General features: G+C 57.4%; 1 protein-coding gene across 6 annotated transcripts in view; it reads right to left on the reverse strand.

The window, feature by feature from the left end:
• NRXN2 (neurexin 2) overlaps window positions 1-20,975 on the reverse strand; it is a 96,382-nt gene that overhangs the window by 22,493 nt on the left and 52,914 nt on the right. For 4 of the 6 annotated variants that reach the window (XM_087821959.1, XM_087821960.1, XM_087821958.1 and 1 more), the window contains 4 exons: window positions 19,529-19,702; window positions 19,035-19,154; window positions 6,035-6,216; window positions 1,109-1,280 (listed from right to left, as the gene is read on the reverse strand). In XM_087821959.1, the coding sequence (XP_087678085.1) occupies window positions 1,109-1,280; window positions 6,035-6,216; window positions 19,035-19,154; window positions 19,529-19,702 (648 nt within the window). Of the gene's footprint in view, window positions 1-1,108; window positions 1,281-6,034; window positions 6,217-13,509; window positions 14,266-19,034; window positions 19,155-19,528; window positions 19,703-20,975 lie in introns of those variants that run through there. The other 2 variants (XM_087821956.1, XM_087821957.1) reach the window with 2 other exon arrangements.

The raw sequence follows: 20,975 nt of genomic DNA on the forward strand, positions 1-20,975 counted from the left end.
GTATCTCCCATGCTGAGGCTCTCTTCCTGTCCTCCCGAGGCTCTGTCTGCCTCTTTTCTCACTGGCTGGGTTTGCATGACAGTGTCTCCATGTATCTTCTGCAGCACTCCAGGAGCTGCCTCCGTCTTTGTTTATGTCTCAGGGACTATTTCCATATCTCTCCATCGCTCCTCCTCGTTTCCTCTCGCTCTGAGGCTCTTTCTCTGCCTTCCTCAGTATCTTGCAGTCTCTGCTTCCTAATTTTTCCATATCCTCGCCCGTCTCTCTCTTGTACTGCTCAGACCTTGGTTTGTGCTCAGCCACCACAGCTGTCACACTTGAACTGAGTCTGTTTGCATTCCTGTGCTCGCCCCCCAACACTGAACTCCCTGCAAGCAGGGGCTGTGTCCCATCACCTGTGTCCCCAGGGCCTAGCGCAGGACCTGACACTTAGTAGGTTATCAATGAAGGTCTGTGGAATGCACATGGCCATATTCTTCATTCTCTTCACTTGTCTCTCCCCCACCCCCCAGGACACCTGGGTTCCTTTTCTCTGGGTCTCTGGGTCTTCTCTTGCTTTATCTAGCCCTCCTAATACGGATCTTTGACTCTTTGTAAAGATCTTGATTTGTTCCTTGGTTTTCTGTCCTTAGAACAGCTCTGCCTACTTGCAAAGATATGTTTTGGTTATTTCTGGATCTTCCCTCCTTGGTTTCTGCATCTGCCTCCCTGTTTCCACCTGTCCCAATTCTGAACCCATCCTTCCTGGGCTGTGTCTCTCTACCTCTCCCCTTCCTCCTCTTTCCTTCTCCCTCATGCCCACACTGGGCCATGGCCTCGCAGCCGCCTCACTCAGCTCCGTTCTCTCCCACCCAGCTGTCATACTCCAAGGACCACTGTCTAGCCTAGGCCCTACAAAGCCCAGCCTTAAAATACCGGTGGTTTTCTTTAGCCACGCCCATCCTTGTCCCATCCCCCAAGCCACACCTTCTTGTAGCCTTGCCCCGCCCACAGCGGGATGACTCTCCGCTGAGCCCCGCCCCTGATGTAGGCAGTACTCCTACCAAAGGCCGCCCCTGCCTGCACCGCCCCTCCCACCACACCTCCTCCAGGCGCCCAGGCCACCTACCTGCAGGGTACCGCTCGTTGACTGGCCAGCTGTCCACCTGCAAGGTGGCATTGCCACCGCTTCTAGTGAAGCGCACCACATGGTATTTGCCGTCGCTTACAATGGCGTTGGGCTCGTCGATGGTAATGTCATCAGTGCCCACATTAAAGATCACCCCTACGGTGCCCTGGTCCTAAGGACAGAGAAGTAGAGGTCAGCAACTGGGAGGGAGCAATGTCCACTCCTAGAGCTCTACCTATGACCACCACTGGCCCAGCTCCACGGCACTTCCCAGCTTTACAATACACCTCTCCCAGTCACGCCTTTACTGGGCGCTCACCTGCCCAGAGGGGGGCAGGTTGCTCCTCCCCATGTGTAGGAAAGGGAGACACTGTGGGGTCCAGAGCCTGCACCCGGAACACTTCCACTGACTGCACCTGCTTCAGCCTTTTGGTTTATTCAGGATATTCCCAAATGTTTACAGGGTGCCTACTCTGTTCAAGGGCCACGGAGCCCAGACCTCACAGCAGGATGACCCTCTGCTTAGCTCTGCCCCCAATGTAGGCACACCCTGGTCATCAGACAGAATGACCAGGACCACCATGGGACCAGTGGGCACACAGAGGGTGGGGCCTCCCTAAGTCACAACCAACAGAGAAGCCCAGGGAGCCTGCCTGGTGCCTGGGGAACATCTGACCTCCCCCTTCCCACCCCCCGCCAGCCTCAGGCCTCCCCCACATGACCAGCACTGAGCAGGTCCCCGGGGATCCCCCACCAGGGCCTCAGTACACCTCTCCTAGCAGCCCATCTCACCTTGCCCCATGGGGGTCAGGCGTGAGTGTGGGGGAAGCCTCTCCAGAGTCGAGGTAAGGGGTCTGAGCTGCATGTTTGGGGTGGGAGGGTGGTAGGCATGGAAAGAGATCAGGGAGACAAACCATGCTGAACTTAACTAAGGAAAGGTGAGTGAGCATGGGGGTGTTGGGTACAGGACAAGGCTGGGTGCTGGGGAGGGACAGGCAGAGGACAGACAGGGACTGAGGCCTAGAGAAAGGGAGTAAAGAGTCAGTCTGAGCAACCTCTGGGACCCAGGCCCCAGACTCCAGAGAGAACCTCCAGAGGGGACCCTGCAGAGGCCACCAGGATCCAAATCAGGAAGAGTTCTGTTGATGGTGCCTGAGTGAGAAGGGTGCTTCATCAAACCCTAAAACCTGCAGGCTCTCTGAGTACCATACACACACACTCTTCATCCCCACAGCAACCTCTGAGGAAGCTCATAGCATCCTCATTTTATGGCAGAGAAAACTGAGGCTCAGGGGGGTTAAGTAGCATTCCAAATCTCATAGCTCATAAGAAAAGAACCCCAGATTGCACCCCAGTTGGTCTGACTCCAAAGCCAATGCTCTCTTCCCCTTACCAGCTAGTCTGGGGAGACACTGACTCAAACTGCTGGGGGTGAGGAGTGATCTGCGAGGCTCCTGAGGCCAACCTACCTTTGAAAACCAAAGATACCTAAAGAGGCCAGAGGAAGGCCCATTGGCTTTAAACCCGAGTCCCTATTCCATTCCCTTGCACTTCCCAGCAGCATGACTGATGAGCCTCCTACGTTCCCATGCTCCTTCTCCCACACAGGAGACACCAGCAAGGTTCACTCAGCCCCCTGGGGCACACAGTCATGGGAACCCAGATCATCACAGGACACGCTTCACTCCTGGTATCTTCCTGAAAGACTGCTCCCATCCTGCCTGGGCACAGAGAACCATTCAGCTGCCACCTCCTGCATCCAATGGAACCGAGCAGCTTGGTGGCACTGGGGGTGGGGATAGGGTGGCTCACAGATGAGGCAGGGATTGGGGTCTGGAGAGTTGGGGGGCAGGATGTGCAGCCATGGCTCACTTGGAAACCTATGCCCTATCCCTTCCCCACTTGTGGGTTGAGTTCTCCTCCTAGAGCCTCAAAAAGCCACACACACACACACACACACACACACACACACACAGAGTCATACACATGTAGCATCTCTCCTTCTCAGATGCAATAAAGCAGGGAAACTGAGGCTGGTCTTGCCTAACAGAGTACTAGCAAGCCCCACCCATCCACCACCCACAACTGACAACATCTCAGGGAGACGAGTGATCATTTGCTCCCACGCACGTGAGGGGAGCAGCCGATGCTCCTCAGTACTATTGTTAGTAATAACATCACCCAGCACAGCGTCAGCCCCTTGGACTCCTCTGAGGGTGTCTCCCCACAATGCTCAGCTGGGCAGCGAAGGCGGTCAAGGAGCAGATGCTGCCTGGAAGCCAGGGCCAGCTGGGGCAGCTGGAAGACAGGACACCTGGGTTTCCTAGGAAGCAGCCAAGCTCCAAGCCCTGCACTCTGGGGGAGAGGCAGCTCCCCAGAGCTGCTCCCGACGTGAAGTCAGTTGTCACTTCTGTTAAAGTCATTAATTCCTAATTCCCCAATTACCTCATTAGGCGGCGGTGGGGAGAACGCAGCCGCTCCTACAGCAAATAATTATGGGAGTCAAAATTAATTTGGCAAAGTGGAGCGACGCTTTATTAGAAACGTCAAATTGCTTTTCTCTTATTTTGCTGCCGCCTCCCCGCTCTCTGAGAGCCGCTAATGACGCTGTGGTGGGAGCTGATGTGTCACGGGGGGGAGGGGGCGAGCTTGGGGGCTGCTCCCAAGGGGCTGCAGCCCATCTGGTGCCCCACTCTCCCCTGAGAGCTGGCCTATCTCATGGCTCCCACATTTCCTCCAGGGCCCCCCACCCTCACCAGGATCCCCATCCGACAACCAGGCACCCTCCTCCCTGCCCTCTGCAGCACCAGGCACAGGCCTGTTCCTCCACAACCCTGCACCAGGCAAGGCCTGTGGGCAACTCCTGGGAAGGGAAAGGAGATCTCTTTGCCTTCCACCCTGCACCCTGCCCCTTTCTCCTTAGCACCAGGGGAACCCTGTGCCCTAAACCTACAGGGGCCCCAGAGACACACAGAAGTTGTCAAAGAGGCAGACACAGAATACACACAGATCAACACATCCAAGTGGATGATCACAAGTGACATTAACTGACAGAGACATTAGCTGACACTGTCCTTCCTAAGGGCTGGGCGATGTTCTAAGTGCTTAATACACATGATCTCATTCAAACCTCACAGCATCCCTCTTCCCTCCATCATGCCACTATGCAGATGAAGAAACTGAGGCTCAGAGAGGTGAGGTGACTGCATAGACAGAGCAAGGAAGTGGCAGAGTTAGGACTCGAACCCAGGCTCCAAAGCCACACATAGCTTTTCATGACAGGGGAGCGAGAACAGCAGCCCCTAGTTACAGAAAGGGACACAGAAACACAGTCTCACCTGCCACGCATGGTCAGGCAACTGTAACAACAGCAAGCACCAGGAAACACAAATACAGAGTGACACACCCGATCAGAGGCCATAGGACACAGCCTGTCCCATCATGCCCTACAATCCCCCACAGCGACACTGTCACTCCTGACTCTATTCCATGCCCCCGTTGTCACAGCCACACTGTCTCTCACACACAGGCCGAGACACTGTCTCACTTGCACAGAACTCCCAGGCCTTATCCCCAGGCTACTCCTCACTCTGCACCCCTTTCCTCCACGAGCCCTGCCCTTTCTCTCCGCGCAGCGCCCATCAGCTGTCACTTCTACTCCAGCTCCACTCTGCCCACAGGACATCTCTCCTCACACCTCCTTCCTTCGCTCCCTGGTGTTGGGGGAAGGGTGTGCAGCCATGGGTCCCTAAAAAACTGTTGTATAAGGAAGGGCCAGTAGCCATGTCCCAGTCAGATGGGGCTGGGCCAGAGCCCAAATAAGCGTTCTCCCCTGGCCTCCTCGGTCCGCTCAAAGCCCAGGAACTCCACCCAGACCTTTCCAGCACACACAGCCTGGCCAGCCTCCCAGCTCAGGGGTCCTTGCCAGGGTCAGCATGTGGGAGGCAGGCAGGTAAAGGAGGGGGCTGTAAAGGGCTGTACAGATGGAAATAGAGCAGAGCCCCAAGGGTTAAAACCATGGGAGGGGGAAAGGGAGAGGCTAAGAGCAGAAATGAACTGGAGCAAGGCCAGAGCCCACAGAGAAGAGTGTGGGGCAGAACCAGAGATGGAAGAGTAGGGGAAGAAAGGGGCTGCCTGAAGACTAGGTTTAGGATGAGAACTATGAGGAGAGGAGCTGCGGGTAGGGCAGGAGGCCCAGAGGGAGGAGTGGAAGAAGCAGAGGTTGAGGAAGGAAGCAGGTCCAGGGAGCAGCTGGGCAGAGAAAGGCAGAGCTGAGTGGGACCAGAGGTCAAGGTGGGGATGTGGGGCTGGGCTTAGAGGTCAGAGATGAGTGAGTACAGCCAGAGAGGCTGTAGGGGTGGCAGGGTTAGAGGAAGGGTGGCAGGGTCAGAGGGTGGCTGGGAGAGCAAAGGTCACAGAAATGGAGGTCAAGGGCAAGGCAGAGGCAGGAATTTGAAGGCAAGGGTGAAGAAGCTAGGGTGGCTGCTCTGGGGCAGGGAGGGTAAAGGAGGGTGTCAGAACAGCTCCTGGACACAGTGGGATACCCCACACAGTCTAGGAATAAGCAAGCAGCAGCCCAGGGCAGTCACTAATGTGGGGACATCTCTGAAGGATTTGGAAAGGCCTGGAATACTCAAGGGGCCCTCGACTGCATTTGGAAAGGTCAGAAGGCATCGATGGTTTCAAGGAGCAGGGAACTAGCAGCTTCAAATCAGCGGGGTGACTCTGGGAATCTCATGACTAACCAGGAAGGGAATGGGTCTCAGAAGCAGAACTACCGAGAGGAAACGCCAAGAATCAGGGAACAGAGGTCCTGAGGGCTTCGCATGAGGGAAAGATTGAGGGACGGATCCCATAGTGATGAAGGGATGGATTGGATTCAGGGTAGGAAGGTTGGGAGTCAGACGACAGGGCCTGGATGCTTACGATGTGCAGCTGCAGGTAGTCTCCGAGGCCGGAGGCGCTGTCCACTCGCACCAGCACAGCGCTCCGCTGGTGCGTGCTGAAGCCCACGGCCAGGCGGTCCATCCTCGTGCTCGGCCGGTCATTGGGGGGCCACGTGTAGGTGATGAGCGCTCCCCCCTTCCCAAAGATGTATGTGGTCCCGGCTGCAAAGAGAAGGAAAGGGAGAGGGAGATATGACATCAGGAGGGCAAGATCAGCAGGCTCACGGGGCTGTGACCAGAGCACAAGGACCCCAGGTTTAGGGTACAGAGCTTCGGCCAGGATGCCCACAGCAGCCACTTGGCCCTGCAGTCCTGGGAACAGTTGGCAGGCGGGTGCACGGGTAAGAGCCTATGCACATGCACAGACAGATGTAGCTGCCTCATCAAGAATTCTGGCTTTAATTACAGCAAAACAGAGGTAACAGAGAGTGTGACACAGAGAGAGAGCCCAGAGAGAGGCTGCAAAAGGACCAAGAGGACTGCTGGGGGCAGGTAGGGCCCAAGGGGCCTGAGCCTGACCCGCTTGACTTCTCCTAGAGCTGGCAGAGGTGACAGATCCAAGGTGTATGCCTCTGTGGGGCCAGAGCTGAGCAGGCACCAAGGCAAAAGGAGCCCCAGGTGATGGCAGGAGGAGGAACAGGAGCCATGTTCAGCTCTGACTCAGCCCACAGTTTGGCACCCCTCCAACACCTGCCCTTCACCCATCCAGGCCCCTAGAAATCCTAGGCCCTGTTTGCCCAGGACTCCCTGCTTCCATATACAACTAGGGAGCTGCCTGGGTCCCCAAACAAGGGGGTCCTGGAGCCCTGCCTAGAAAGAAGAGATAGACATGGGGGGTGTGGGGGGATTGAGACTGGCAGCCAGAAGAAGAAGGCAGAGAGACAGATGGACAGAGAGGAATAGAGAGGGGTGTAGGTGAGAGAAAGTGGGAGAGTGGGAGCCAGAGATGAAGGCTTCTTCTCCCTGCCCTCCCCCACCCCACCCTCTCTCCCTGTCTCCTCTTCTCCATCCGGCAGGGCTGCCGGGGGCGGGTGTGAGGTCCCTAACGATCTCAGCCCCAAAATAAACCCCATTAGTCTCCATGTTCCCTCCTGCGGCTGACTGGGTTCCCTGGGGGTGGGGGGTGGGGCAGACTGATGGTTGGGGGTGGGCTGGTCACCTAGTTTCCAGGAAGGGAGCCTTGTCTGGGAGGCCTAGAGGACTAGTACTCTGGGGCCTTCAGAGAAGGGGGGAGAACAATCTTGCATTCTTTAGAACATAAATGGAGCAGATGAGATTCATAAAATGCTTAATTAAATAATTAGCCACTAACAGCTCCTCTCAAAGCACTTCTTGAGGGGAGAGGGGTTCAAGGAGAATTTATCCAGAGGGGGAGAGAGGCAGGTGGGGCTGGAGGGCAAAAGCCTGGAGTAGGCAGAGAGAAAAGTGGGGCCTTGAAGGTGGGAGAGCTCTGGGTGGGATAGAAACCCTGGGGTCAGAGAGCTGGGGATCTGGGGGAGGGCCAGCCTGGCTAGAGGAGGGCCTGAGGCACTTCCAAGGAGCAGACCTGCACTGCCAAGATGGCAGCCCAGCTGGTAACACTAAGGCCAGCCCCTCAAGTACCTCCTCAGGGACTCAGGAGCCCCACTGTAGTTCAGGCAGCATCATTCAGGGATAGGGGCCTCCAGCCCAGGAAGTTCCCAGGTCCCCCCAAAAGAGTGGACTTCTGAGAGCCTTGGAGGGAGGCACCATCTGCAGGCCCAAAGAGGAGGGAGGAGAGAAGGCTGTTGCCTGGGCCCAGGGAGGCAGTGAGGCCAGCAGGGGGCTGGGCAGAGGGCGAGCAGGAGCTATTCCCCAGAGCACTTGTCACCAATGCCCTCAATCTCCCCAGGCAGGGCCAGAGAGGAGAGATGAACCCCAGAGGCAGGACCACCTCAAAGTCTAATAACTGACCTTTCGGCCACAGCATGAGGCCAGGAAAGCACTTCCCGCAGAGGAAGTCTGGCTCCGCCCCCTCCAAACCCAGGTGTCCCTACCTGGGGCCCCTCTAAGCAAGAGGGTTGATTCCTCAGGATGGGACCCCAAGACTAGGGTGGAAAGTTGTATGGGGGCAGTGTACACAGTAAGCTGCACCCCCACACAGGGTGGGCCACCTGCCTGGGAAGGGCAGGGCCTGAAGGCCAGGAGCAGGGTAGGCCTCAGCCAGTAAGCCTCTCCACTCCCAATGCAGCACTCTGGAAAATCGGCTGTTTCCATGGCAACTGTAATACCCAGGGTCCTCCCTTCTCCCTCCACTCACTCACAAACTGCATGGCCAAATTTGGGGGGTGGGGAGGGCCAGGGGAGCTACCATGCTGACCTTCCTCCACATTGCCTCCCAGCCTCCTGGACCAGAGACTGCTGTCTCTTCACCCCCTGGGCTTGAGGCCTCCCAGGCAGAGGAAGGAGGCGCTTATTGGGTTTCTTAGTCCCTCAAACCAGCAAAGGAAAGGCCGTTTACCTGGGGCCTGCTCCCAAACCTCCCAGGTCAGGGGAAAGGAGGCCTTTTCTCCTCATTCCCCCCCCTCCCCCCAGGAACCCAGACTGTACATTATCCTGGGGAGCGCCCTGCCTGTGCCCAGCCAGGGCCTGAGGGCAGGCAGCCCGATGTCCCATTGGGCAGTGAGGCCCGAGGGATCGGAGGCAGCTTTGGAGCCCCAGGCCCCACGATGCAAGTCCCCAGTGACACCAGCAGGCCCCACGCCAACACACAGGCGACGGATGATGCACCCAGCTGCACACAAAGACCCAGTGTAGAGAAGCAGGCCCCCCACAGGATACGCGAAGCAGCGGGGAAACATGGCTGAAAGCGCACAAAGACAGGCCACGCAGGCGGCGAGACGGCAGAGGCTGGCACACACAGGACAGGACTGCGCACGAGTCCCGCCCCAGAGGCTGAGGGCGCACGTGCCGCCCGCCCACCGCCTGCCCAGGCCCTGCCGAGCCCTGCTCAGCCCAGCTTCCCCCGGGATTTATTACCCAGCTGTTCTCACACTGCAGCCAGTTTATTATGAGGGCGAACCTGCAAAAGCCTAAGGGCGTTTATTATACTGTGGGGGGATCGGGCAGAGAGACACTGCTTGGGCCAAGGAGGTGAAGGATGAATGGTTTATTGGGCTGGGGCAGCACTAATTACCTCTGAGAGACATTTCTCTCCCCAGCCCCGCGCTCCCACCAGGGGGTGCAGAGGGCTGAGCAGGGAGGACAATAGAGGGGGACGGGGCTCAGCCAGGTCCCTCCCAGGTTGGACCCACCTGGGCCTCAGGGGCCTCCTGTCTCTGCCTCTCACCTGGGAAGCTGTCCTTTGTCCTGGCCACCAGACTCCCAAGGGAAGGCACAAGAGATCTGGAGTCCAGGACTTCCCACCACATCTAGAACCCCTGAAAGGTTCTGGAAAGGGCTGCAGAGTAGAGAGGGGCCTAAGCCAAGACCCAAGCCAAGACCAGTGGTCCAGACCCACTGGTTTTGATCTCCCCAGGAAACCACTAGTGAACTACATTGTGCATAACATTTCAGGGGTGTGCGACACCCCTGAAGCCCAAGACAAAAGCGCTCTGGTCCACCACCCAAAGGCCCAGGGCTGGAACCTTCTGCCCACACCCAACATAGTCCCCCTCAATGCCTCCTGGACACCCAGAAATTCACTGATCCAGTAAAATACTCCAAATGATCAAGAATCTTCCACAGAGTTCCCACACACCTGCATTCTAGAAAAAAAATCAACCCACCATTAGTAATGGTTAGCTAACCCAGACCCAAACAACATAATCATCTCATGCAAACACCCCATGTGGGGATGCCCCTGTGGTTAAAACTACATGTGCAGACCCTCCATCTGTCCATCTTCCTGCAGCATCAGAAACTGTGACAAAATCTAGTACATATAGAATCATGGGGATAAAAAGTCCTACACAATCTAGAAAAGCCATGCTTTTGGGTGCCCAGAGCCTGCCCCAGCTCTTGTATATGGACCTTCACAGCTCAGAGGGATCTCCACAGACCCTATCCCTGGGCTTGGCTCTCTCTCAATCCCAGAACAATATCCCTTCCATATGTAAGTCCATTCTTGGCCATAAACCATCCAGTTAGAAATCCAAGTTAACACATCCACATCCAGAATCAAAATAAATGCCATCCCCCTTTATAAGCTGGAGGGATGAATCCAGAACCCCTGGAAGCTACTGATCCAGAGCTGAGCTGGGGTTGACTCCTCCATTCCTGGCTTCAGAGGGTACCAAAAATAAAGGTTGGAGGTGAAAAGCTCCTCAAGGACTCTGAAACCAAAGTTGGGGTCAAGGGCCAGGAGAGTGTCGCCTTCTCAGGCCATTTTTAGGACCCAGTGGTAATGGCCCTCCCATGTCTAGAGCAACATCAGGTATACGAGTGTCACGGATGTGTGGGGAGTCGGTGGGGATATTATTTAACGGGTTTGGGGGATGGAAAGGTAAGTGGAGGAAAGAGTGAAGAGGAGGAGGGAAGGAAGGCAAGAAGAAAGGCAGTGAGACCCCAAGAGAAGGGAGGTAGAAAAGCAGGTACAGGGAGACTCCCCCACCTGGGGGATGCTAAGGAGACATTGGGGCAGACAGGAAAGGTCTCCCCTGATCTAGAAAGGTCTTCCAAGCTGGCCTCTTCCTCTTGCCAAGTGTGGGGCCCCAAGAGAAGCCTCCTCTTTTGCTACCCCCGTGGCTAAGGTGAGCAGAAGTAGGGTTCATCCATGACAGGTGGCCTCCTCCCTACTCTTTTGTTCTCTGACCCTCTTCCTTCCTCCCACCTGCCTAACCCTTCACGGGCTCTTCCACTCAGTCTTCCACCACCTTCCATCACTGTCCTGGGTGCCCCCCAGCTCTCCTCTGCTTCCACATGGCACTAGGCAGCCATTGCCCTCTTGAGGCTGTTTTTCTCCTCTGCCCAGCAAGGGGGTGGCCATGTCTGAGACAATCCCAACACCAACATTCCACAGGTTCCCCCCAACTCCCCAGTACTTTTTCCTCCATTTTCTCTCCCTCTCTCCCATTTCTTTACATCCCGACTCCAGGGCCCAGGCCCCCCCTTCCAATCTCCCTGGGCCAGTGCATCTTTCCTTTCCCTTCCTCTTTACCAACTCTCCTCTTCACCCCACAATGCTCCCCTCCAATATCCCTAGCTCCTCCTTCCTGTCTCACCCCTTTGTGCCTCTCTTCATTGCCCAGAAAGACTGTGAACTATCTGGGCCCCTTTGGGAGCAACACGGGGCCTCAAGGGAACCAGAGTGAACAACGAAGAGGAGGGAGAAAGGCACAGACCAGAGAGCTTGTGGAGAGAAACAGAGTTGAGTGTGGGGTGGGCGAGTGGAAGAAGAGAAACAGATGGGAGAGTACCACATGGAGAGGACCCCAGCTGGGACAGAGGCTGGACAGACAAGGCTATACTGGGGAAGACAGAAGAAAGCAATGAGGAGGAGGGTTGGAAGGGGCCACTCCTGATAACTGGATGAAGAGAAAGTAGAAGCATAAAAAATGAGATAAAAATGAAGTAGGAGGAAAGCAAAAAAGAAGAGAAAAGAAGGGGTGGGAAGATGGGAAGCAGTGTAGGGGACAAAGGCTGGGAGCAAGACAGACAGACGGAGAGCACTAGTGGGGAGGCAAAGGTGAGTGTAGAAGTGGGAGACTGTGTTGGCCTAGAGGGGAAGTGGTGAGGATACAGGCATGGAGGGTGAGGGAGGAACAAAAATGGAATTAAAAATGAGAGATGATGGACGAATAGAAATGGGAAGTGATGAAGTACAGAAACTGGAGGCAGCAGGGTACAGGGTAAGTCCGGGTGAGAGCTGGTGAAGGTGCGGTGATGAGAGACGGTGGGAGTCAAGGTAAAAGGTGACAGGAGCACGAAGATGTCAGAGCACCAGGATGGGAGGTGACGGGGGTCCAGGGATGGGAGGTGATGAGATTTCAGGGAGGAAAATGACAGAGGTAGAGAAATGGGGAGTCACGGAGGGCTGAGATGGGGGCCAAAGATGAAAAGTGACAAAGTAGAAAGATGGGAGGGGGTGAGTGGTACCATATGGAAAGTAAAAGAGGGACAGAGACAGGAGGTGAGAAGTATAGAAATGGGGGTGCTGGGGTACCCTGTGGAATGGCACAGCAAGGTCCGGGGGGGGGTGATGTTGTGTACAGAGAGGGGACATGGTGAGTGGAACAAAATAGGAGGTGATGGGGTCTCTGGGATAGGAGGAGACAGGACCTCCGCGATGGAGGGTGGAGGAGGGACTGAAATGGAACATGATCAAGTCTGGCGTGGAAATGAAATAAAATGTGAAGAGGGACAGACATGGGAAGTAACGGGGAGTACAGAGGACGGAAATGATGGGGGTGCGGTGATGGGGGCATGAAGAACATGGAGGACAGAGAGAGAAAGTGGCAGGTACAGGGATGGGAAGAGGTGGCATGCAGAGAGTCCTAAGGGTCTCAGACATGAACTGACGAGGGGACTGAGACAGGAGGTGATGACGGGCAGAAATGAGAAGTGACAGGGGTGAGAAATGGAAGGTGGTGGAGTCTGAGAGGAAAAGTAAAGGAGGTTTTGAGATGGAAGGTTGGAGGGGCTGAGGTGAGGTGAGAGTAGTGGAAAGTGATGGAGGGCTGACACAGGAAGTGACGGGACCAGCAAGGGAGGTGAAGGGGAGACTGGAACTGGGGGAGTCAATTCCAAGTACAGGGCTACAGAGGCGAGAGATGGAGGTCAGCAGTAGAGGGAGGGCAGGGGTGAGGGGTATGGGAAGGAGGAACCAGGGATGAAGGGACTGAGGCTGGGAGACTGTTGGGATGGGGTGCGGTGACTGTTTGGGAGGTGGTGGGGGACGGTAATGAGGAGAAGGGAAGGTTGCTGGGGGGACAGGGATGAGAGACAGATATGAAGAGGTGAAAGAGGAAGGGATGGGGCATGTCAGAGGCAGAGGTGACAGATGGGACAGAGGTGGGAGGGTGGTTACGGGGGGACAGAGATAACGGGGTACACAGATGCTCGACCAGCAATGGGAAGGCGAAGGTGAGGCAGAGGCAGAGGTAAGCAGGGGGGAGAAAAAGGGGCAGAGATGGAGGAAGTAATGAGGGAGAGAGACTGGGGAAGGGACAGCTGGACAGAGAGGGTGAAAGGACAGGCAGTGATGGGGGCACAGAAACACGAAGGTGACAACAAACGAGAAATCGGAGTGAGGAGGTGAAGGCGAGGCACAGGATGAAAGTGGTGAGGACAGAGGAGGTGATAAAGAGATGGGTGATGGAGAGGCGAGGGTGGGGCCGAGGAGCCGGGAGCCTGAGATGGGAGGGGAGGGGGCGCGGGCCGCAAAGCAGAGGGGCCGGGCCTGCGCACAGGCTGGGGTGCGGCCCGCGGGCCAGGGCCCCGCACACCAGAGGCCCGGGGCCAGCCGGCCCATCGGCCTCGGCAGAGCCCACCACTTACCGTGCCCGCCGCGGGTGAGGAAGGGCATGCGGTTGATGGCGATGGGCACGGTGCCGTGCTTGCTGTGGAAGTGGTGGACGTGGTGGGTGGTGCTGAGGCTGGAGGAGACCCGAGCCCCCTCGGCCGCCCCCAGCAGCAGCAGCAGCAGTAGCGGCAGCAGAGGTGGTGGCGGCGGCGGCGGCAGGGGCCTGGCCAGGGCGGGGGGGCGGCGCGGGCACCCCCCCGGCCCGTTCCCCCCGGGGGGCATTTCGGCCCCGGGGCAGCCGCCTCACAGCCCCATGGCCGGGGGCGGGGACGCGGGGCTGCGGAGCCCCGCGAAGCCCCCCTCCGGCTCCGAGCCCCGGGAGGGGGGGTAGGGGTGAAAAGAAGGAAAACCAGAGCCCAAGCCTCAGTCCGGAGCCAACGAAATCAACTGGATCCCGCCGGGGAATCCGGGGTCTGCAGAGCGGCAACGCCAAGGTCCAGAACGCCTGGGTCCATCGCGAGAAGCTAAGGGTCCCCCCGCATCTCGACGGGGTCGGGCGGCGCAGAGGACCGTCAGAAACCCGGGGGAGCGCCCGAGGGAGGGGGCATAGTTCCGGGTGGAGAGGTAGGGAAGGCGCGGGGGCCAGGCGGGGAGGGGACAGCGGGGGAAATCCTGCGGAAAAATCGAGCCGGGGAGGGGACTGGAGGAGAGAATCGGGAGCCCGACGGAGACGGGCCGGCCGCGCGGCTGCCGCCGCTGCCGCCCTACGGAGGCCGGGGGAAAGGAGGGAGCGGCCGGGGGGAGGGGGGCGGGAGAAGGGGGAAGGGAAGCAAATCCGAGCGAGGGGGGAACGGAATGAAGGGAGGGGAGAGGAGAGGAGGGGAGCGGGGCTGAGCGGAGGAAAGGCGCGAGCCTGCGAGATTCCGGCGGAGAGATGGAGGCAGCGGAGTGTTGCTGCAGAGGCAGAGAGGCTGGAAGGGAGAGGGAGGAGGGCGACGAGGAGGGAGGAAAGGAGGGAGTGGGGAGGGGAGGGGAGCGCGGGAGGAGGGGGCAGGGCGAGGGACCAGAGCGGCTCCCGGTCTGCGGGCGGCGCTGGGCAGCTCCGGCGCGCAGCACCTGGCTAGCCCGCTCCGCGCTCGCCTCTCCTCGGCGCGCGCCCCGCCCCTCCCCCGCGTCCAGGAGCGCGCTCCCCTCCCGCCCCCTCGGAAGAAGGGGCCCTGCTGAATAATTGAACAGGACTGAGGCTAGCAAGAGAGGCGGCTCTCTTCCTCCTCCTCCCCTCCCTCCGCACCTGGACGAACCCCAATAGTGCTCGCTGGCCCAGCGCGCAGAGATATGGCCACCCACACCTCTGCAAGCACCCCTCGGAACACACGTGTAGGCTAGGATGTGGACGGGCTTGGGGTTGGAGACATCCATGTGCATGCACACATAGGCTCAGACACATACATGCATGCATGTGCTCATGAGGCTGACACATGAACTCACACTCAACCAAGCATGTACACATGCTCACTGAGGCATACCTACACACACATACATGTTTGGTCACAGGCAACGAATAGCCAAGTACACACAGACACCTGTCTCCAGCTCTCCAAAAACAGGGTCACCCATATGCATACAAACAATGCACCCAGAGCCTCAAAGGTACTGAAGAGTAAGACACATCACACACACAGTCTCCTCCCCACCTCCCCAAACGGGTGCCCCCAAACTCCTCACACTCCTGGACTCCTCCAATCCTTCCTCTTCACTCCCCCTGCACCTCCCCCAGCCTCAACCTTTCCTCCCCTGGATTTCCAGACACCTGTCCACTGAGTGTCCCACTTGGGACCAAACCCTTCCTGGGCCATTTATGTCCAGTTGAGGAAGTCACTTCTCCCTCTAGGTGCCCCCCCCCACTAGGATATGCCCCCCAGACTTTTGGGGATCTCTTGGAAGCACTTGTCATAGCCCAAGAGGTAAGTGCAGGCAGGCTCCCTTCCCTTCATTTGGCCATCTCTGTACCCATATCAACCTGGGTTTTGCCCAGAGGATGCTCTGCTAGGACTGGGGGTGGGTGTAGAAAAGTGGGAAGAGGAAAGGTGATGAAGACAGAACTTAGAAGGATCAAAGAAATAATGCAGTAGAGTGAAAAGTGGTGAAGAAGGGGCAAAAGGAAAGGGGGTGATGGGAGAAAGGGGAAGGAAAGTCAGGGTGGCGGGGGGAGGGGTGGTGGGGGCAGTTGGCTCCCGCTTATTGATTCTGAATTCCAAAAACTATCACCAGTAGTCAGTCCCATGCTTGCTGCACCCAGCTCCTGAGTGCTGTCAGGACCTAGGACAGCTTCCCATAGCTCCTGCCCATCCCCACCCTTTTTAGATGCCAGGCGCCTTTTGACCCTGGCCCTTCAGAAGTGAAGAAAGGGACACCAGGGAGGAGGGTCTTCCGTGGTGTGTGGCCCCAGGAGGGAGAGACTGCATGCAGGCTGGGGAACAGGGATGCCCCCCCCCCAAGCCTTGTCCTCCTGCCCTCTCCGTCCCGTTCTTGTGTCCCTGGCTATGAAATATAGACTGACACAGCTCTGAGCAGGCAGAAAATTTATGGTCCCAGAGGGAAGGAGGGAGGAGCCGGTAGTGAGAGGAGAGGAAGGGAAACCGCCTAGAGGCCAATCAATATCAGCGAGTGGGAAGTGAAGAGAGTTGGAGGGGGTGATGCTGGGGAGTAAGAGGGGAGACAGAGGGTACAAAAGAAGGGAGACACAGAGGTATGCAAGAGATCAATAGAGGCTGCAGAGATGAACAGAGCAAATGGAAGGATGAGAAAGGGGGGCAGAGCTGGTGAAGAACTGACTGCCTGAGGGAGGCCCAGACAGGCTCTGAAAGACAGAGCAGCAAGCAGGCCCAAGCGGAGCATGGTGGTCCTGAACCTCAGGCCTGGGGCTTCGACTGCACATCCGGAAGTGTCCCTCCTTTTAGCTTCCTTCCTCATTTCATATTCTCTTTTTCACTCTCTCTCCACTTTCCCCTTTCTCATCAAAGAGATGGGTTCCCTCCCCTTGATTTCTCTACCTTCCCAGAGCAGACTCTTGAGCCTTAAAGGGGCACAGAGATCCCACGCCCACCCAATTTAATCCCTATGTCACAGATGGAGAAACTGGGGTCATAAGTGGACAGATGCTATTATGCGGGTTGGACCTTTCATCCCAGTCTCACCCCTACCCACCCCAGACAGCTCCACACCGAGACCCTCAGCCTCAGAGGACAGGGTCCAGGCTCTCCACCCTTGCCATACCCACCCACCTCCCTCTCTTCGGATGAAGGGGCCTTTGGTGCCCAGTGGTGCCCCCAGGACCTTCACACTTGGGGGAGGGACAACTGAACGGGCCTTAGCCAGTTTCCTGCGTGGCTTGCACTTCAGTTGGGCCCCAGGAAGGCCAGCCCGAGAGATGCATGAACAGGAAACAGTGCCAAGCATGCAGATCAGGAGGAGGAGCAGCCCCAAGGAAGAGGGGCTGTGGCTTGGAAAGGCCTGGCAGAGTCCCCGACTCCTGGATTCCTGCCCCGTCCTTCAGGGCGGAGGTCTCAGAGGTACCCCAGGGCAGGTGTTTGGAAGCTCCCAGATCACACCCACCTTGTCTTTATTGCCACGCTCTGCCGCCACACTGCAGATCAGTGCTCCTGTATGGTGACGCTTTCCCCAGCCCCAACTTTCCCTGCTGGCCCCCTGCCCAGAACCAGGAGAAGTCCCAACCTCTCTCCCCACCTCTGCTGAAAGATTGTGACTCCCTAAACCCCCATCCATCTCTATGCCCCTTCCAGAAGGTTCCACCCATGGGAGTTGAGTAGTGACAATGGGCAGCAGTGCTTCTTCATCTTGATCCCCTCACCCCCAGCAAGCAAGGCCCACCATCGGCACCCCCAGTACCCAGGACTAAGTGAGCTGCAGTGAGTATCAGAGTCAGGAGCGCCGAGGTCCTAGCTGGGCCCCACCACCCGCACCCTAACTTAGGGCAAGAAACTGCCCACTGAGGTCTCGATTTCCTCATCAGTTAAATAGGATGGTTCATCTATATCCCACTGCCCCTCTTGTAGGAATGAGTTATAAGGGCTTTGCAAGCTCCAAAACACTACACAATCAGTGGAGATTGTTACTATCAGCAGCAAAGTTACCATGTCTTCAGATCTGTGCACAGCTGAATGCGCTGGAGAGGAAGGGCCAGCCCAGCCCCATCTAGCCAGGGCTGCAGTGCCCCCAAGCTAGCCATTGTCTGAGGGCTTCGGAAAGTACATACAACGGCAGGTCAGACAAGGAAAATCCTAGGGGACAAGGCAGGGATGTGAGGTACCTAAGGGCAGGCCCTGCCTGACAGCACCAGGGAAGTGCCAAGGGAGATGGGCTGGACAGTTTTCCAAGGGAGAGGGAGAGCCTTGACCCACCGAGCCCATTCTGGAACCGGTCCCTCCCATAGGAAACAGGATCTGCCCTAGTGTCCAAGGCTCTAAGGTGGGGCACTAACCCCAGGTCTTGGCCCAGATCTACTATTCAGTTCCTCCAGAAACCCACTCACCCCTCCAGGCCTCGCTTTTCATGTTCTGAAAATGGAGAAGCCCTGTCCTCTCGTGTGTGTGTGTGTGTGTGTGTGTGTGTGTGTGTGCGCGTGTGTGTGTGTCTCTTTTTTCCCTAGGCAGCTGAGTGGTCACATCCCTTGTCTCAGCAGGGCCACCCCAGGAATGACCATTGAACTGATGCCTGAGGGAGCAGCACTTTCCCCAGCCACTGCCCCAGCCTGATCTCAGAGGGAAACTCCAAACCTCCCTCAAGTGGGAGGCTGCCTCTCCCACTTCCTGCCCCAGCTGTCTCCCTCTGCCACACTCGAACCAGCTGCTGGCCAGCAACCACTAGGGACTGGAAACCGCTACTGAAGCTGCCCTGGGGAGGGGAGGGGGTCAAACAATATGCAAGTTGGCAAACAGATACCCAACCAGGGGGTAGAAGGGAGTGTCCTTGTGGCTCCAAGGGACAACCTGCAGCTGGGGTTCTTGGCAGGGAAAGAGAGAACTTCGGACAACGTCCAAGGAAGCCAGTTGTACAGCGCCCTGGCCTCCTAGGACTCTGCTGTGCCTGCCTTGTGGGGTGTGGACCTCTCTGGGCAGGAGATAACAGGCTTCCACTGAGAGCACCAGAGGAAAGGGGTGCAGGTTGACACCAGCCCCCCCACCCTGTGTAATAGTCTGTATGTGTAAAACCATAGCCAGAATCACATGGGGACAGCAGCAGAGGCTGACACTTCTGCTTATGAATGAAGGGAGCAGTGTCCCACCAGCTCAGAACGAAGAAGAGAGTCCATCTATCAACAGGCACCCCAGAAATTCAGGCAGCAGCAGCCCTGCACAGGCCTGAGAGAAAAGACTGAGAGGAGGCAGTGGCCAGCAGCTTTCCTGGGCTCTCGTGACAATAAGGGGTAAGAAAGAAGCAAGGGTCAAGGCTCAGAGAGACCCTCCCTCCTCCCCAGTGGCCCCCAAGGCCAGGAAAGGGCCAGGACCTCCCCCTAGTACTCCCACCCCAAGGCACTCACGGTCATTGCAGACAGGGCCACCATAGGAAGTCATGGTGCAGTCGCAGGTGAAGCCATCCCACTGCTGCAAGCAGACGCCCTGGTTGGCACAGGACTCTTCGGTGCAGGTGGTGCTGGGGCCTGGAAGAGGCAGGAGGAAGGAACACACCCTGCTCAGCCAAGGCCACTCCCTGCCCAGGAGGAGAAGCTTCAGGGCCAGGCTGAAGTCCTGCTCTCAATTCTTGCAGGTTGAGAGGGCCAAGTGCTGATGAGGGGGGTGGGGTGGGAATGGGGACTCAAGGACTGCCAGGCTTGGCCTTGAACTGTGATAAGGGGTTAGGGTGGGAGGCAACAGGGAGAGCAAGCGACCCTTCACCACCCTGTACCCCTGCTCCAGACCTGGGGCAGGCTGCTGTAAGGCCTGAGAAGCAAAGCCACTTTGCCACCCTGGTGGGCCTCTGCAGCTGGCCCTCCTGCAGCCTGCAGGGTCACACCTAACTCCGCCCTGCACTCACCGTCACAGCCCCTCTCCACCTGCCCGATGCGGTGCAGGGCATCAGCGATGAGGTCAGGGAGGCGCCCGTTGAGGTCCACAGAGGCCAGGCAGCCCTGAAAGCCATCCCGGGAGGCCACCAGCTTGGGCAGGTTGCTGAACATATTCTTGCTCAGACCACCAATGTACAACTCCCCTGCAAAGGGAGTGGGGTCAAAGCCTAGGCATCCCAGTGCCCATTCCCCTCCCAGAACTTTGCATCCACTTGTCAGATCCTCCTGGCCATGCAGTGTCCCATCCCAGATTCCAGTTTCCTTACAGAGATCCAGCGCTCTGCATATCCCCACCCCCACCTCTTCCCTCTCCCTTCTCCACTTTGCCATCTGCTGCCCCTCTCCTGGAGAAGCCCAGATGCAGGGGGTGGGGGGGGATTGGGAGGGAAGCAGCTGGAGGAAACCGCTCCATGCTCTCTCCCACACAGCTGATTCCAGTTCCGGCCTGTAATCAAGGCCTTTCATAGATGTGTAGCCCCAACCCCCTCCACTCCCAGCTCCCCCCTTCCCAGAACTCCCATTCTCAGTACACCTTCAGGCCTCTCCCTACTCTGAGTTGTCTCCTGGGGGTTATAAGCCCAGCTTTGTTCCCGCAACAACTAAAGGCTTGGCTTGGAAACTCTGGGTGACACTGGGAAGTTCTCCTCGGGAATGCCTGATTCCCACATCACTGCCTGGCCACATTGAACCTAACTCCCTGGAAGTTTCAGCCAGCCCATAGCAGAGCCTCAGGAGACAGTCAACCCTGATGCCCTGGCCATGGGCTCAGTGCAACACAAGAGGGGTCTGGACTACCCCAGGTTTGCTACCACTGTGGGTTATCTGGGACACATCACCCCCTTCTGGGAGCAGGGAGAATTGGCTGCACCATGCTGCTCTATGTAGCCCAGGACCTGACCAAGCTTCCAGTTCCAGCTAAGTGACTTCAGGCAAGCCATCTAGTTTTGAGAAGCTTCTGTTTCCGCCTCCCCAAGGCGGGGATGAATTCAATGGTCTCTGAGGATCTTCCTCAAACTCAGACAGTCTGAGTCACACTGACGCCCAGGGGTCCCTGTGGAACTGAGGGCTGCTTTGGGAGAGTGAAAGACGTCGCCCACTGGGCTCCGGAATAGCCGCAGCAGGCATCGTCCTCACTTCTGTTCCAACATCCGTTTCTAGGTCTGGCCTCTGCTCTCTGAGCCACCCCTTCTGGGGGCAAGTGATGGTGGCTTCAACAGCCACTGAAGAAGCCCTGGGGAATGTGGGATCCTGGTATCATGCTGAGCCCACCAGGGAAGCTTGGGTCCAAAAAAGTCCCCAGAGCTACCCCAGCCAAGGCCCAAGGCATAGGACAGCATGCAGGGACCCAGCTACTACTACACCCTCCTCCACTCATCAACTGCCCCTCCCTCCCTTCCCAGAAAAGGCACCTGCCAA

The sequence above is a fragment of the Miniopterus natalensis genome, chromosome 11 (genome assembly GCF_054644295.1).
Source record: "Miniopterus natalensis isolate mMinNat1 chromosome 11, mMinNat1.hap1, whole genome shotgun sequence".
Taxonomy (NCBI): domain Eukaryota; kingdom Metazoa; phylum Chordata; class Mammalia; order Chiroptera; family Miniopteridae; genus Miniopterus; species Miniopterus natalensis.